The 15,469-nt window shown below is 40.6% G+C and overlaps 1 protein-coding gene across 5 annotated transcripts in view; it reads left to right on the top strand.

Moving 5' to 3' along the window:
• Positions 1-15,469, top strand: part of FAM13C (family with sequence similarity 13 member C) — a 286,221-nt gene that overhangs the window by 45,474 nt on the left and 225,278 nt on the right. For all 5 annotated transcript variants that reach the window (XM_069753563.1, XM_069753560.1, XM_069753562.1 and 2 more), the window contains exon 2: positions 3,879-3,935. In XM_069753563.1, the coding sequence (XP_069609664.1) occupies positions 3,879-3,935 (57 nt within the window). The remainder of the gene's footprint in view (positions 1-3,878; positions 3,936-15,469) is intronic.

The following is a 15,469-nucleotide window of genomic DNA, read 5'->3' as shown; positions in this document are numbered from 1 at the left end:
TTGGCATAATGAGCATCGTTACGTTTGGAGAAAGAAGGGAGAAGCTTGGAAACCTAAGAACACTATCCCAACTATGAAACATGGCAGTATCATGTTGTGGGGTTGTTTTGCTGCATGAGGGAATGGTGAACTTCACAAAATAGATGGCATCATGAGAAAAGAAGATTATGTGGCAATACTGAAGCAACATCTCAAGACATCAGCCAGGAAGTCAAAGCTTGGGCGGAAATGGGTCTTCCAATTGGACAATGACCCGAAGCGTACTGTCAAAATGGTAACAAAGAGGCTTGAGGATAACAAAGTCAATGTTTTGGAGTGGGCATCGCAAACCCCTGATCTCAATCCTATTGGAAATTTATGGGCAATACTGAAAAGGCCAGTGCGAGCAAGACGACCTACAACCCTGGATCAGTTACACCAGTTTTGTCAGGAGAAATCGGCCCAAATTCCGACCAACTATTGTGAGAAGCTTGTGGAAGGAGAACCCAAAGGTTTGACCTAAGTTATTCAGTTTAAGGGAAATGGTACCAAATACTAATAAAATGTATTTAAGCTTTTGACTTTGCAGTAAGTAATAAAAATGCCTTAAAACATTCTCTCTTTCTCTCTTTATTCTGGCATTTGGCAAATATTAATAATTCTGGTAATCCTAATTGACCTAAAATGGGAAAGGTTTATTCTGGTTTCATGTCAGATATTGAGAATAACATGCAGATGTGTCTTTTTATATATAAACTTCCGGTTTCAACTGTATATATTTTTAACTTGGCAATATATTTTTCATATCACAATTTGAAAATTAGAAATCATGCAATTTTCACACTAGCCACTTAAATTTAACCCCTTTCTGACATGTGATGTACTATCCCATCAAGGTGGGGTGGGCCCGTATGACCACCGACGGGATAGTACGTGATAGCGATCTGCCACGCTGACTATCGCAGCTGACATCCGGCACTATGTGCCAGGAGCGGTCACGGACCTCACCAGGCACATTAACCCCCGGCACACTGCGATCAAACATGATCGCAGTGTTCCGGCGGTATAGGGAAGCATCGCGCAGGGAGGGGGCTCCCTGTGGGCTTCCCTGAGACCCCCGGAGCAACGCACCTCCCTGCAGCAGGCCCGGATCCAAAATGGCCGCCGGGCTGCATCCGGGTCCTGCAGGGAGGTGGCTTCACAGCGCCTGCTCAGAGCAGGTGCCGGGAAGCCTCTATGAGTGCACGTCAGATCGCTGATCTGACACAGTGCACAGCAAAGTGTCAGATCAGCGATCTTACACTATAACATGATGCCCCCCCTGGGGCAATGTTATAGTGTAAAAAAAAAAATATTCACATGTGTAAAAAAAAATTAAAAAAATTCCGGAAAAAAAAAATATATTGTTCCCATAAATACATTTCTTTATCTAAATAAAATAAATAAATAAAAGTACACATATTTAGCATCGCCGCGTCCGTAACGGCCCAACCTATAAAACTGTCCCACTAGTTAACCCCTTCAGTGAACACCGTAAAAAAAAGGCAAAAAGCAATGCTTTATTATCATACCGCCAAACAAAAAGTGGAATAACACGCGATCAACAAGACGGATATAAATACCCATGGTACCGCTGAAAACGTCATCTTGTCCCACAAAAAACGAGCCGCCATACACCATCATCAGCGAAAAAATAAAAAAGTTATAGTCCTCAGAATAAAGCGATGCAAATAATTATTTTTTCTATAAAATAGTTTTTATCGTATAAAAGCGCCAAAACATAAGAAAATAATATAAATGAGGTATCGCTGTAATCATACTGACCCGAAGAATAAAAGTGCTTTATCCATTTTACCAAACACGGAACGGTATAAACACCCCCCCCCCCCCCCCCCCAAAAAAAAAAGAAGAAATTCATGAATAGCAGGTTTTTGGTCATTCTGCCTCACAAAAATCGGAATAAAAAGCGATCAAAAAATGTCATGTGCCCGAAAATGTTACCAATAAAAATGACAACTCGTCCCGCAAAAAACAAGACCTCACATAACTCTGTGGACCAAAATATGGAAAAATTATAGCTCTCAAAATGTGGTAACGCAAAAAATATTTTGTGCAATAAAAAGCGTCTTTTAGTGTGTGACGGCTGCCGATCATAAAAATCCGCTAAAAAAACGCTATAAAAGTAAATCAAACCCCCCTTCATCACCCCCTTAGTTGGGGAAAAATTAAAAAATTAAAAAAAAATTGTATTTATTTCCATTTTCCCATTAGGGCTAGGGTTAAGGTTAGGGCTAGGGTTAGGGCTAGGGTTGGGGCTAGGGTTAAGGCTACAGTTAGGGTTGGGGCTACAGTTAGGGTAAGGGTTTGGATTACATTTACGGTTGGGAATAGGGTTGGGATTAGGGTTAGGGGTGTGGTTAGGGTTACCGTTGGGATTAGGGTTAGGGGTGTGTTTGGATTAGGGTTTCAGTTATAATTGGGGGGTTTTCACTGTTTAGGCACATCAGGGGCTCTCCAAACGCGACATGGCGTCCGATCTCAACTCCAGCCAATTCTGCGTTGAAAAAGTAAAACAGTGCTCCTTCCCTTCCGAGCTCTCCCGTGCGCCCAATCAGGGGTTTACCCCAACATATGGGGTATTAGCGTACTCAGGACACATTGCACAACAACGTTTGGGGTCCAATTTCTCCTGTTACCCTTGGGAAAATACAAAACTGGGGGCTAAAAAATAATTTTTGTGGAAAAAAAAAGAGATTTTTTATTTTCACGGCTCTGCGTTATAAACTGTAGTGAAACACCTGGGGGTTCAAAGTTCTCACAACACATCTAGATAAGTTCATTGGGGGTCTAGTTTCCAATATGGGGTCACTTGTGGGGGGTTTCTACTGTTTAGGTACATTAGGGGCTCTGCAAACGCAATGTGACGCCTGCAGACCAATCCATCAAAGTCTGCATTCCAAATGGCGCTCCTTCCCGTCTGAGCTCTGCCATGCGCTCAAACGGTGGTTCCCCCCCCCCACATATGGGGTATCAGCGTACTCAGGACAAATTGGACAACAACTTTTGGGGTCCATTTTCTCCTGTTACCCTTGGTAAAATAAAACAAATTGGAGCTGAAGTAAATTTTTTTGTGAAAAAAAAGTTAAATGTTCATTTTTATTTAAACATTCCAAAAAATCCTGTGAAACACCTGAAGGGTTAATAAACTTCTTGAATGTGGTTTTGAGCACTTTGAGGGGTGCAGTTTTTAGAATGGTGTCACACTTGGTTATTTTCTATCATATAGACCCCTCAAAATGACTTCAAATGAGATGTGGCCCCTAAAAAAAAATGGTGTTGTAAAAATGAGAAATTGCTGGTCAACTTTTAACCCTTATAACTCCCTAACAAAAAAAAATGTTGGTTCCAAAATTGTGCTGATGCAAAGTAGACATGTGGGAAACGTTACTTATTAAGTATTTTGTGTGACATATCTCTGTGATTTAATTGCATAAAAATTCAAAGTTGGAAAATTTTCAAAATTTTGGCCAAATTTCCGTTTTTTTCCCACAAATAAACGCAGGTAATATCAAAGAAATGTTACCGGTAACATGAAGTACAATATGTCACGAGAGAACAATGTCAGAATCACCTGGATCCGTTGAAGCGTTCCAGAGTTATAACCTCATAAAGGGACAGTGGTCAGAATTGTAAAAATTGGCCCGGTCATTAACGTGCAAACCACCCTTGGGGGTAAAGGGGTTAAGGAGTCTCATTATCATCACAGACAGGGTTACAACTGTAAAAAAAGGAAAACTTTTTTATTGCGGGAAAATACACTTTTTTGTCCAGATTGTATGGTGTTATATTATGGTAACTTTTTATTTATGTTTGCACTTGTTTCTTTTTTGTTTTTGAAGGAGCGAATGTGAAACCCCCTCCCTACATGAGGACCAAACGATCTGTTCCAAACTCAGGTGGGTCCCGTACTCTCCTGCTAATATTCACTGTGTATCATACAAATGGGAAGATTTTGTGACGTAGTATTTTTCTGTTAGCTGCGTCCTAATTTGTTCGTTTTCTGACACTTTGATATATTTATTCCTATTCCCTCATCTGCTTTAGCACTTTTTAAAACCGCAGAATTTCTACAGTGTGCTGTACCACCTTTGTGGCCTATTTTCTTTGTAGCCCCCCGCTCTCCATACTTCTAAGGAAGAGAATGTAATACCCCGATGATGCTCCATTGGGGGGGTTGGGGGAATTTGTCGACTATCCAACACGCAGCAGTCCTATGTGCAGCCGTTCTCTCTATACAGATGCTACCCTGGATGAAGTCGGCTATTTTTGACAATACTGTCCAACTATTTTAGGTGTATGGGGTGGGAGTCTCCTAACTGTTCCCCAACAGATGATGTTAGGGATGATTTTTGATCAAGAATAACTGAAGGTGAATAAGTAGGGACTCCTCAACACTTGGTAGACCATTGCTTCCTGGGCGAACGATCTTATAATACATCAATATGAATGAGAACAATATATTAAGCCACACAGATGTACCCTATTGGCCCATAACTGACATTCGGGTCTATATTATGGATCTGTTATAGGACCTTAATAACAGTAGAAGACGGGTAGCACAGGTTGGATATTTGTGAGCTGAATGTCCAGATATTTAGAGAGTTGTCTACATTTAGGTAATAGGCAGTGATGAGCAAGTGCTTGTTACTCGAGATTGCCGAGGGTGCTCGGTTATTCACCAAGTATCGCGGGTGCTTGAGTGATATGTTCGAGTCCCACCGCTGCATGTTTTGCAGCTGTTAGCAACAAAACATGCAGGGATTGTCGGTGTTTGTCTAACACCCGCAAAACATTCGGCCGTGGGGACTCGATATACAATATGTCACGAAAAAACAATCTCAGAATCAATGGTATCCATTGAAGCGTTCCAGAGTTATGACCTCATAAAGTGACAGTGGTCAGAATTGTAAAAATTGACTCGGTCATTAAATACAAAATTGACTCTTTCACTAAGGGGTTAAGCAAGACTTCCTAGGCATCTGTAATCTAGGTGCAATCTTCCCAGTTCTGCACTTTACTGTGTCTGATCTAGATTGTGATATACCAGATTGTACCAAACACTTGTATCTAATCTTCCAAGTGATTTATGTAGGGCAGAAATCACAAGCGTTTCTCTGTCTTTATACACCCTAATATTTTATTTGCTTTTGTTGCTGTCACTTGGCACTGAGTGCCGCGTCAATTTTTGCAAATGACAGCAATGAAATACAATATGGACAAGGCAGGAAACAATACCGACAACCAAGCAATACAAACTACAACAAGATTAGATCTGATTCTTTTGGTTTAATTATTGTCCATTGCTGAGTCAAGTTCTAATATCAACAATTGCTCAATAAGGTTCCATTATTATTCTGAATATAATTACTGTGACCCTGGGCTAAATCATGAAAAAATAATACATGAGAAATGGTTTAGAATATGCAGCAGAAGGAAATTGTAAAATGCTTTTTCTTTAATGGATGCGGCACAAAAGTTAATCGGTTTTGATTTTATAAAACTACTTTGACTTTCAACAGTCATCTCTGCGGGTCGGCTCTTGGCCTCGGTGCATTGCTTTGAAGTCACAGGCATCATCCGTGTTGGTGTGTGACAGCAGCGTTTTTCTGTCTAATGTAATAATAGTGTCAATAAGCAGGCATTAAGTGGTATTCATAGACATATAAATAACATTAATAAGGCATGGATTAGGCCATTCCACCTTCTTGATTCTTTTGAAGTCTTATATTAATTGCATTCCTAAACAATGTATCATGAGAACATCATGGCTTCCCGTCCATTAAATGAGATGTTTTTTTACTAGAAATCTCAGAGGAAGAATATGACATGTAATACAACTATGTATGTTGTCTTGAGGTGTGAATGTCTGGTAAATATCACATTACTGTCCATCTGGTCCTATATTTGGTGACATATGGAAAATACAACATCTAAGCTCCAATCAAGTGAGGGATTAGGGTCCATACATTGGAAGACCTTTTGATATTATCACTTAGGAGTTTGAAAAAATTCCTCCTTTACATGTCAGAATTGCTTCTAGTTCTTTTAAAGGGTTATTCTTAAAAGATTAAGTTGTCACCAAACCTCTGGATAGGAGGTAACTTACTCATTGCTGGGGATCTGACCACTTATATCCTCCACAATCCTGAGATCAAGGCTCTGGAACCTGGGAATAAGGCTCAGCAGAGGCTCATCTTGAATATAGCAGAGAAATTCTCTGTTAGTCAGCGCCGAGGCCATACACATAACGGAGGCCATACACATAACGGAGGCCGTACACATAACGGAGGCCGCCGTACACATCACCAAAGCTTTACATGTCATGGAGGCCATACACCTTACCGAGGCCATACACGTTACCGAGGCCACTTCACCAATCCGTTACACTAGGCAAAGCATGAAAATCTCCATTTTTCATGGAGGCCACAACAACTCTTCTGGATCTGTTGTACTACTTGGCCACATTCACTTATTCTAGGGTCTGTCTTGATTTCTGTCATTTTAACGTAAAGAAATGTTATCCATCAAAACTGCTGAGGTTCCCAATGAAGCCCCTGAAGGACATTACAACAGAGGTCATTATGATGGAGCTTTGTATGTGAAATCACATATGTGCTGTTGGGATGTTACTAACCTCTAGCATGCCTTCACCATGCCCCCGTCCGTTCTTAGCCAAATGCATTGCTTCCTTCCACACATCAACTTTTTATGATAGATTCATACTTATACTTGCTGACTGCTGGGGATCTGAGTGTGAGAGGCTCCACAATCCTGAGATCAGGCTCTGAAACTTGTCTACAAGGCTCAGCTACGACCTAGCTTGAATGGAGTGGAGGTGCGAATACAGAACCTCAATATTCTCAGTTGACCACTTCTCTGAGGTATTTGTCAGAATCCCCCCAAAACTGGATTCCAATGGGTACCCCGACATAACTCTGAAGGGGTTGCCCATGACTTTAACATTGATGGCCTATTCTTGGGATAGGTCATCAATGTCTGATTGTTGGAGGTGCGACACCCTGCACCCCTGACGACCAGCTGTTCTCATACAATGACTCTATTCGCTTAATTTAGGTAACATGCTATGATGGGGTCCCCATGGTCAGAGCAGACTGTGTAGGTATGAATGGAGACTTATTCAGTTGCATTGACAGGGTATGAATGACAAATCTGTCTAGTCCCACAGTGCTACAAAGTGGCAGGTTTAGCTGCATAGCTTACTGCATCATGGTCATTACGAATTAATGGAGAGCTTTCAACACTACTATATCGAAAAAGGCAACCGCAATCAGAACGTTACTTTTATTTTGTAAACCTTTGCTGAAAACTGAGAGCTGGAATCTGATTGGTTACCAAAACAACTTGTCTACTTTTTCCTTGGATACGTTTCCTTACATTTGATACATCACCCCCATCATATGCTAAATCAATTCTTGTGTTCCTCATATACTTCATATTCATTATATCACCATATAATTACATTTCGCCATTGTTCTCCGGTTCTGCATTGGGGAATTGCTCTTGTATTGTTTACAATCTGAGGCCAGAACAACGAAGATGAAAATCCATACCCGGCTTCACACTGCAGGTAGTATCCATAGGAGAAACCTTATACTCCCGTATGCCGGCTTCTTCAGCCAAGCGCACTCTTCTACTAACTTAATAGACTACACTAAAAAGAGATTTTTCATTATTTTACTCAATTAGATTTTCCAATATTGGAAAGTTATAATTTTAAGTGTTATGTTTAGTAACATTTTCTCTACTTTCACCTTACTTGTAAATGTATAAATATCTATGGATTTATGGTTTGTGAGTGTAGGGCTCTCAACTATTTTGTTGATTGTGTCTCTTTAGAGGTTTTTCTCTGCTGCTCGGTAAACGTGAAAGTCCTTTAATTGATTATAATGTCAATTAAACATTTTACGTTGATATGACCTAGAATTAAAAAAAAATCTATAGAAATCCTTCAGTAAGTAAACAGTAACACATGTAAGAAACATAGGGTTCTTGCTTAACATTTTTTTTAATCAATCCCATCCCACCACTACATAGTGTACCCAATCAGGATGGTCCCTACTCTAGTAACTCGCTATTTGCCAGCAAGCCTTCAGTTCCTTGTACTCCGCACATTTGAAGTTTGACGGACGCCTCTTGTCTGTGCACCTTAGGTATACAACTTTTAAAGGCAGGTGTACAACAGTCCTGCCCAGGTCCAGCTCTGCCCCCGTCTATTTTGCAGCCTGCTGGCACATAGCGAGGTGAGTTACTAGATTATTGACCATCCAGATTAGTACACCATGTCGCGGTGGGATGACTTTTACGCTTATTTTTATAGTAAAAATGTTAACTAAGTACCCTATGTTTTTACTTTATATTATTATGTATTTACTTACTGCAGTTTTTTTAAATTCTAGATTATATTTGTCTATTAATGGCCACACTGTACATGTGCACCTACATATTACACTTATACCAAGAGGTGTATTGGTCTATGTTTTTTGGTTTTGCAAACATTTACTTTGTATATCAAAAATTTTGATTTGCTTGAGAATTTTTGTAATTCTTGTTCAGCAAATTTCAAATATAATTATTATATCTTTCGATCTTTTTAGCCTATGCCCATGATAGGAGATCCTCACTGTTGTTTATGGCATTAAGAATCCATTTATTGGACTTTCCCTTCAAAAATGTTTTTACAGCTAAGCATGTTATCGACGTAATACACACTCATTCATAGGTAACAAAAAAAGGAAGACCTCCTACAGTGGGGGGTACTCCACACCCACTCCGAACTGGTCCATGTACAGACTAGAAAGACCCTAGCTGCGCAACTCAACAACTCCAACTTGAACCTGGTTAACTAAAAGGCCATTGAGGGGTTTCTCGTTCCTCCAGAGGGGAGGCCACAACACACTGCCAACTAGAGGAGAGGAAAGTGTGCGGGAATATACAAAAATCCAGAGTGAGAAAATTAAAACACGTTCATCTAGGGTAGAGAGGGAAAGCTAAGGAGAGCCAAAAGTAAAACAAGTATAGGCTCCAAGAAACCTAAAGAGGCGAAAAGAAGATTAACTGGGAAGGAAAACAAGCAGTCTCATTGCAGGATTTCAACTGGTGTTTATCATGCAAGGTTAACCCCTTAGCTGAAGAGCTGGAACTCCTAAATTCAAATCCATCTAGAGGTATAGCCAGAAAGGAAGTGCAGTGAAGGGTGAACATATAAATCCAGAGTGTGATAGGGCGAACCAAAATGGGAAAATGGAAAACACTTGGAGAGGAGCAAACCAAGAAAGGGAGAGCAAAGACAGTTGGAACCATCATTATTTGGACAGGGAAGAAAAGGAAATTGCTCAAATCCCCAAACCGAGACATGACAAATATACTGTTACTATGTTTTCTTTTTCTGACTCTGTTTAAGTTTTCATTACTTCTCTGTGCTGGCCATTAGATTCTGGAGGTGCCCCAAACAGCTACTTTTCTATACCAGATATGTAGTGGCAAAATGTTACGACAATATGCCAAATGTATGCAATTGTATCACATTTCGAAAATAGCCACTACATTGGAAAAGTTAAATGCAAATATTATTGTAACACCAGATTATTTCTGATGACAAAAGCAATTTTGATGCTGAACAATTTTTATGTTTTTATCCTACGTTTCAAATAAGCCAAGACGAGCCTCTCTTTCCCATCGGACATTTTATTCTCACAGCTTTTTGACAACGTATCACCCAGTTTCATAGACTAACGTGGTAGATAACACTGTTTTAGACTGTAGCAGCAAAATGTATTATACCGATGTCAAAAGTGAGAAGTCCCTGCACTCCATAAGACTTGCAGAGTGCAGTGTTATCGGTGCAAAACTTGGCCTGTTATCATCATATTCATAAACTGATGACAGATAACTTCTGCCATGTCAGTCACATCATTAATTGGCACCTGAGATATAAGCACTGAAAATTTTCATTTAAAGAGAATTTGTCTGCCCAAAAAATATATGCGTACAGTACATATCAATGAAGTCTGTAATTATTATTTTTTTTTTTGAGTTATTTTTATTATTAATTGTAGAAAATATGAAAAAATTAATGTGGAAGTTTTCAAATTTCCCACTGTTGGACACTAGAAGTCGCAACTTGTACCTTTGCCAAGAAAAGTAATAATAATAGTAATGCTATGTAGCATTATGATTTCTGCAAAGGTGGACTGGCATTGCTTGTATGATGCCGATTCTCCCCTCACCGTTTACGTGTTGGCGAAAGGAGGGAGGGCAATAATGTTTTAAATTGATTCTCCAGTGTGTGATTTTCCTGTCTGAAGATTGTGGCGCTTATCACAAAGAGCAGCTTTGTGAAATGTTTTAGAGGCCTCTAGCGGAGCAATGATACAGCGCTGCGGATTTACAATCTCTGGGCCACAGCAGTCAGGACTACATTGCTGTGAAAGTACAGTCAGGGGCAGCATCAGTAAGATGTGATGTGCCCCCACCATGGCCCCAGAATGTAGTTTCGGAGCGCTGTAGCTCCTGGCTGTACTTTCAAAGTACTGAATTTTCTCACTGCTTTGGCCCGCAGATCGTAAATGCAGACTGCTATATCCGTTCCCTCTGGCCTACGCTTACAGGTCCATACGTTTTATGCATAGCAGTGGACTTCAGAATCATGGCACCTTGTTCTCTCCCCAACACTCCAAGGAGTCCATGCATTGCTCACCTAATATGGCCGCTGCATAGGAGATTGGATAATCCCCTATGCCCATTGTATGCCATGTTTGCTGTAAGTGCCATGCACAGACACATTTCAGACAAGCAGTTACAAATGGCAGCTACCAGTGGCAGAATAAAAAAAATGCAAAAATTAATTATACAACCATAATACTTATTCTTTATTAAAAATAAATTAAATCATTAAAACGTTTTATTAATAAAAAAAGTGACACATTCACTTTCAAGTAATGATTTATAACATTTACAGTGGTATTTGCTGTTTGTGAACCCTTCAGAACTTCCCATATTTCTACATAAGTTAGACTTAAAACTACACCAGATTTTAACAAAAGTACTAACGTAGATAAAGAGAACCAATAAAAAATATCAGATTGTCATATTTTTGTGATCGTGCACTCATGAACATTAACAGTAGCTTTTGTGAGAGGTACCTTTAGTTGCTTAGATGTTACCTTTGGTTCCTTTGTAGGCTCACTTATTATTATACATCCCTTTTTTTTTTCTTGTGCTTGAAAAAAACAGGATAATTTTCACCAGGGTGATAGATAAGATTTTTATCCTTGTTTGGTCAGTGTGTAATATTTTACAATCAGTAATGTTCTCCTGTGCCAACCACCCCCACTCCCGGAATATTCCAAAGCTTTTCCAACCCATTACAATGTTAAAAACAGACAGCACATGGTTCGAACACGAATGGCATCCATGTGCTGTCCGTGATTTTCATGGACTCCTAGAATAGTATATGTGATTTTGATCCGTAATTCAAATAAAAAACAGACGCATCATTGTTTTTTTTTTTTTGTGAAGAGTGCCAAAGATTATAATGGGTACATGTGCTATCCATGAAAAAAGGACATCTGAATGAAGCCTTAATGCACAGGGACTAGATATCATGGAATGGGGCTCTTATAGACAGCAGCTGCGGCGTTAAGAGGAGTAGGGCTCTTGAAGACTGGACTTGAGATAGGAAGAGTCTGGAATCTGGTGGCAAAGAGCACTGTTGTCATGGTTCTGGACAGGATTCCCTTTCCTGTCCTTTCGGGGTTAATTTTGCATGGCCTCCTTTTGGTTTGGGGAGGGCTATATTTACCCTCCTCTGTCTGGGCATCCTTGTCAATGATACATTCATTCTTGTCTGTGTGTCTGACCCCTGGTGTGCTTGCAAACGGTTTCGTCCGTTTGCTTTTTAGTGTATGACCCGGTCAGTTTACTCGTCTGTGCATTCGCCTTGTGACTGTCCCTGTTATCCGTTTCTGGCACTGACTCTTGCCTTGGTACTCTTTCTTCCCGTCTGCATGTCCCGTTTGTACTGCGTCGCTATCTCCGGCTATCCGACCTCTTTCTACATCCTGACCACCCTTTACATCTCACCCTCCTGTACTATGCTGACCTCCCGGCTTGACTTTGGCACTTTCTGACTACTCTCCGGCATCTCCTGCCGCCGCTGCCACTCGGCGTCTGGCTCCGCCTCTGGTCACTCCCCTGGTGGTCACGTGGTTCAGGTCCTTTACGCCGGCAGGTAAGCTGGCCGCAGCTCTCTGTGCACACACTCGGTCCGCTTTTAACACGTGCGCAGACTCCTGCTGTAAGTCTGCAGCAGGGTTCCTAATAACTGTTTGCTGAGGCCTTTGTGAAGTAACCTGGTCCTCAGTGTGGTCCCTATGAAGTGAACAGGGACCTGAGACAGTGGTTTACATAATTGTTGCAGCCATGATTTTATTTTCAGAATTTCTGCTATGTGTAAACTGTATCCGATCAGTCGTCCCTTCAGTTCAGTTGGTTCCTGGGACCCCGCTGTTCTCTGTAGTGTCTGCTCCAGCAATGGTGTCCTGGCACAGTGATCACTGTGGCCAATAACCTTTTATAATATGCCTCACTAATCAGTAATCTCCTGTGCCGTTGTATCTGCAGTTGGGCTCAATTTGAATTTCGTTGGGCCGTATTTGCCTTCTTTAAAGTGGAACCACTTGGGATTGATACAGCAACGCAAGTATACAAAGTGCTCATGCTACAAATTTACTATTTTTCCTATGTTATTAAGGGTATGTGCACACATTGCAGATTTTGCTGTGGATCCGCAGTGTTTCCGCAGTTTCCCATGAGTTTACAGTACAATGTAAACCTATGGGAAACGAAATCCGCAGTGCACATGCTGCGGAAAAAAACGCGCGGAAACGCAGCGTTTTATTTTCCGCAGCATATCAATTCTTTGTGCGGAATCCGCAGCATTTTTACACCTGCTCCAATAGAAAACTGCAGATGTAAAACCGCAGCGGAATCCGCAATAGAAACCGCGATAAATCCGCAGAAAAAAACGCAGCGGTTTTGACCTGCGGATTTATGAAATCCGCTGCGGAAAAATCCGCAGAGGAGCTTTCTACGTGTGCACATACCCTAAAAGTTCTTTTTGAGTGAACAGATGATACTAGTAGTCTTTAACTCATTATGGACATTGCATCTCCGAACAAGCTAACGACATACCGTACTTATTGTACTTACCAATATGAAATTAGTTTTAATAGTGGTAAACAATTACCGGTATACAAATAAAAACTAAGAATAAATATTCATTTCCATTTTTGAGGATATTCTAAATGTTAAAACCAGCTGCCATTTAAAACATATATCCAAGTAAACCTAAAACTTAAGATTTGACTGAACTATAGCTCAATATTCCCCTTCCAAAATAGTCATACTTGTCTATAGAGCTGTTCCTTTGGCATTACAGTGCTAACGGGTATGCAGTTGTTGTTAGGCCTATGTTTGACCCTTTAGAGCCACCATCATGTCAGTAAAATCAGTGGTGATTGTCCATTCTCAGCTATACCAGTTCTGGAGGTACAAGGACTTCTTAAAGGGAATCTGTCACCAAGTTTTTGCCACCTAATCTGAGAGCAGCACAATGGAGCGAGAGACACCCGGATTCCAGCAATGTGTTACTCACTGGCCTAATTGCTGTAGTTTTGATATAATCACTGTTTTATATTTCTTATTCTCACTTATATAGCGCCATCATATTCTGTAGCGCTTTACAGACAATATCATCACTGTCCCCGTTGGGGCTCACAATCTATATTCCCTATCAATATGTCTTTGGAGTGTGGGAGGAAACTCCTGGCAGATATTGCACTAATGGCATGTCTGCTTCTGATCTATCTCATCTATTTCTGTGCAGGGGAATTGGACTTCTGGATGAGAAAAGTTCAGGTCCGACTAATAAAAAAATATAAATTATTCAGCGAAGAATTTTAAATCTAGAAAAAAAAATTATATTCAAGGGCAAACATTCACTTTAAGGCCACATTCACACTGTCAGTATTTAGTCAGTATTTTACATCAGTATTTGCAAGTGGGATGAGCGGACCCTGGAAGTTCGGATTGGGTTCTACTGAACTTTATTTCATAGTTCTGTTTGGGTACCAAAACTGTTCTCGAACTTGAACCTGAATCCGAAATCCATAGAAATCAATGAGAACCCGATCTTTGGAACTGGAAAATAACGTAAAAAATACAGAAGTGGTGACGTGTTTCTATTATACTTTTCCTCTGATTCTTCCACTCCTGATTATGTGTCACAAATAATGAAAATACTGACCAAATACTGACCGTCTGAATATGGCCTTTGACATATAAAGCACTGACCACGATAAATACCGCTCAGCCATTCTTTCACGGTTAGTTGTGGAAGTCCTAAAGTCCACCAAACTGGAAAGATCTATATGAAGCTGAATATGTCTGATTATGCCTTCACTAATTAATTCTTTATGGTTTAATAAAATGGGACACACCCTTTATAATCTGAGCCTAGACCCTGGAGGTGGAATAGATGGCCATACTAAGAACTGACATAAAGGGCAGCTTACATTTTGCTGATACGGTAAGAAACTTTCCTGCGTCTCTGTATTTAGATAAAAAGGAAGCAATTCTACCAATGAGAACATGTAAAATATATACTAATTATGTATTTTGTTAAAGGTGACCCTACATTTAAGGGGATGTATAAGGTTAGGGAAAAGAAAGGGAATCAGTGCCACTCATGTTTGTGGGCAGTGTTTGGTATTACAGCTCATTCCCATTCGCTTAGTATCAGACACATGTCACGCAACATTAAATAATCACAATTTTACCTGAGACTCTAACTCATTGCAGCAAAATTAGGTTACAATGAAATCCTTAACTGGCTTTATTAAATCTGCATTTAATTCCATCGTGCTATGATGGAGTAATGGCTCTCCGGCTGTGTTTTAATCATCATAGGTATATCAGTCTTAAAGGGAACCTGTCACCCCCAAAATCGAAGGTGAGCTAAGCCCACCGGCATCAGGGGCTTATCTTCAGCATTCTGTAATGCTGTAGATAAGCCCGCCAAACTATCCTGAAAGATGAGAAAAAGACGTTAGTTTATACTCACCCAGGGGCGGTCCAATCCGATGGGCGTCGCGGTCCGGTCTGGGGCCTCCCATCTTCATACGATGACGTCCTCTTCTTGTCTTCACGCTGCGGCTCCGGCGCAGGCGTACTTTATCTGCCCTGTTGAGGGCAGAGCAAAGTACTGCAGTGCGCAGGCACCAGGAAAGGTCGGAGAGGCCCAGCGCACTGCAGTACTTTGCTCTGCCCTCAACAGGGCATTCTCATTCTGGAATGCTGTAGATAAGCCCCCAATGTATCCTGAAAGATGAGAAAAAGAGGTTAGATTATA

This window comes from Ranitomeya imitator, chromosome 2, assembly GCF_032444005.1.
Source record: "Ranitomeya imitator isolate aRanImi1 chromosome 2, aRanImi1.pri, whole genome shotgun sequence".
Taxonomy (NCBI): domain Eukaryota; kingdom Metazoa; phylum Chordata; class Amphibia; order Anura; family Dendrobatidae; genus Ranitomeya; species Ranitomeya imitator.
This window is presented reverse-complemented; position numbering and strand designations above follow the sequence as displayed.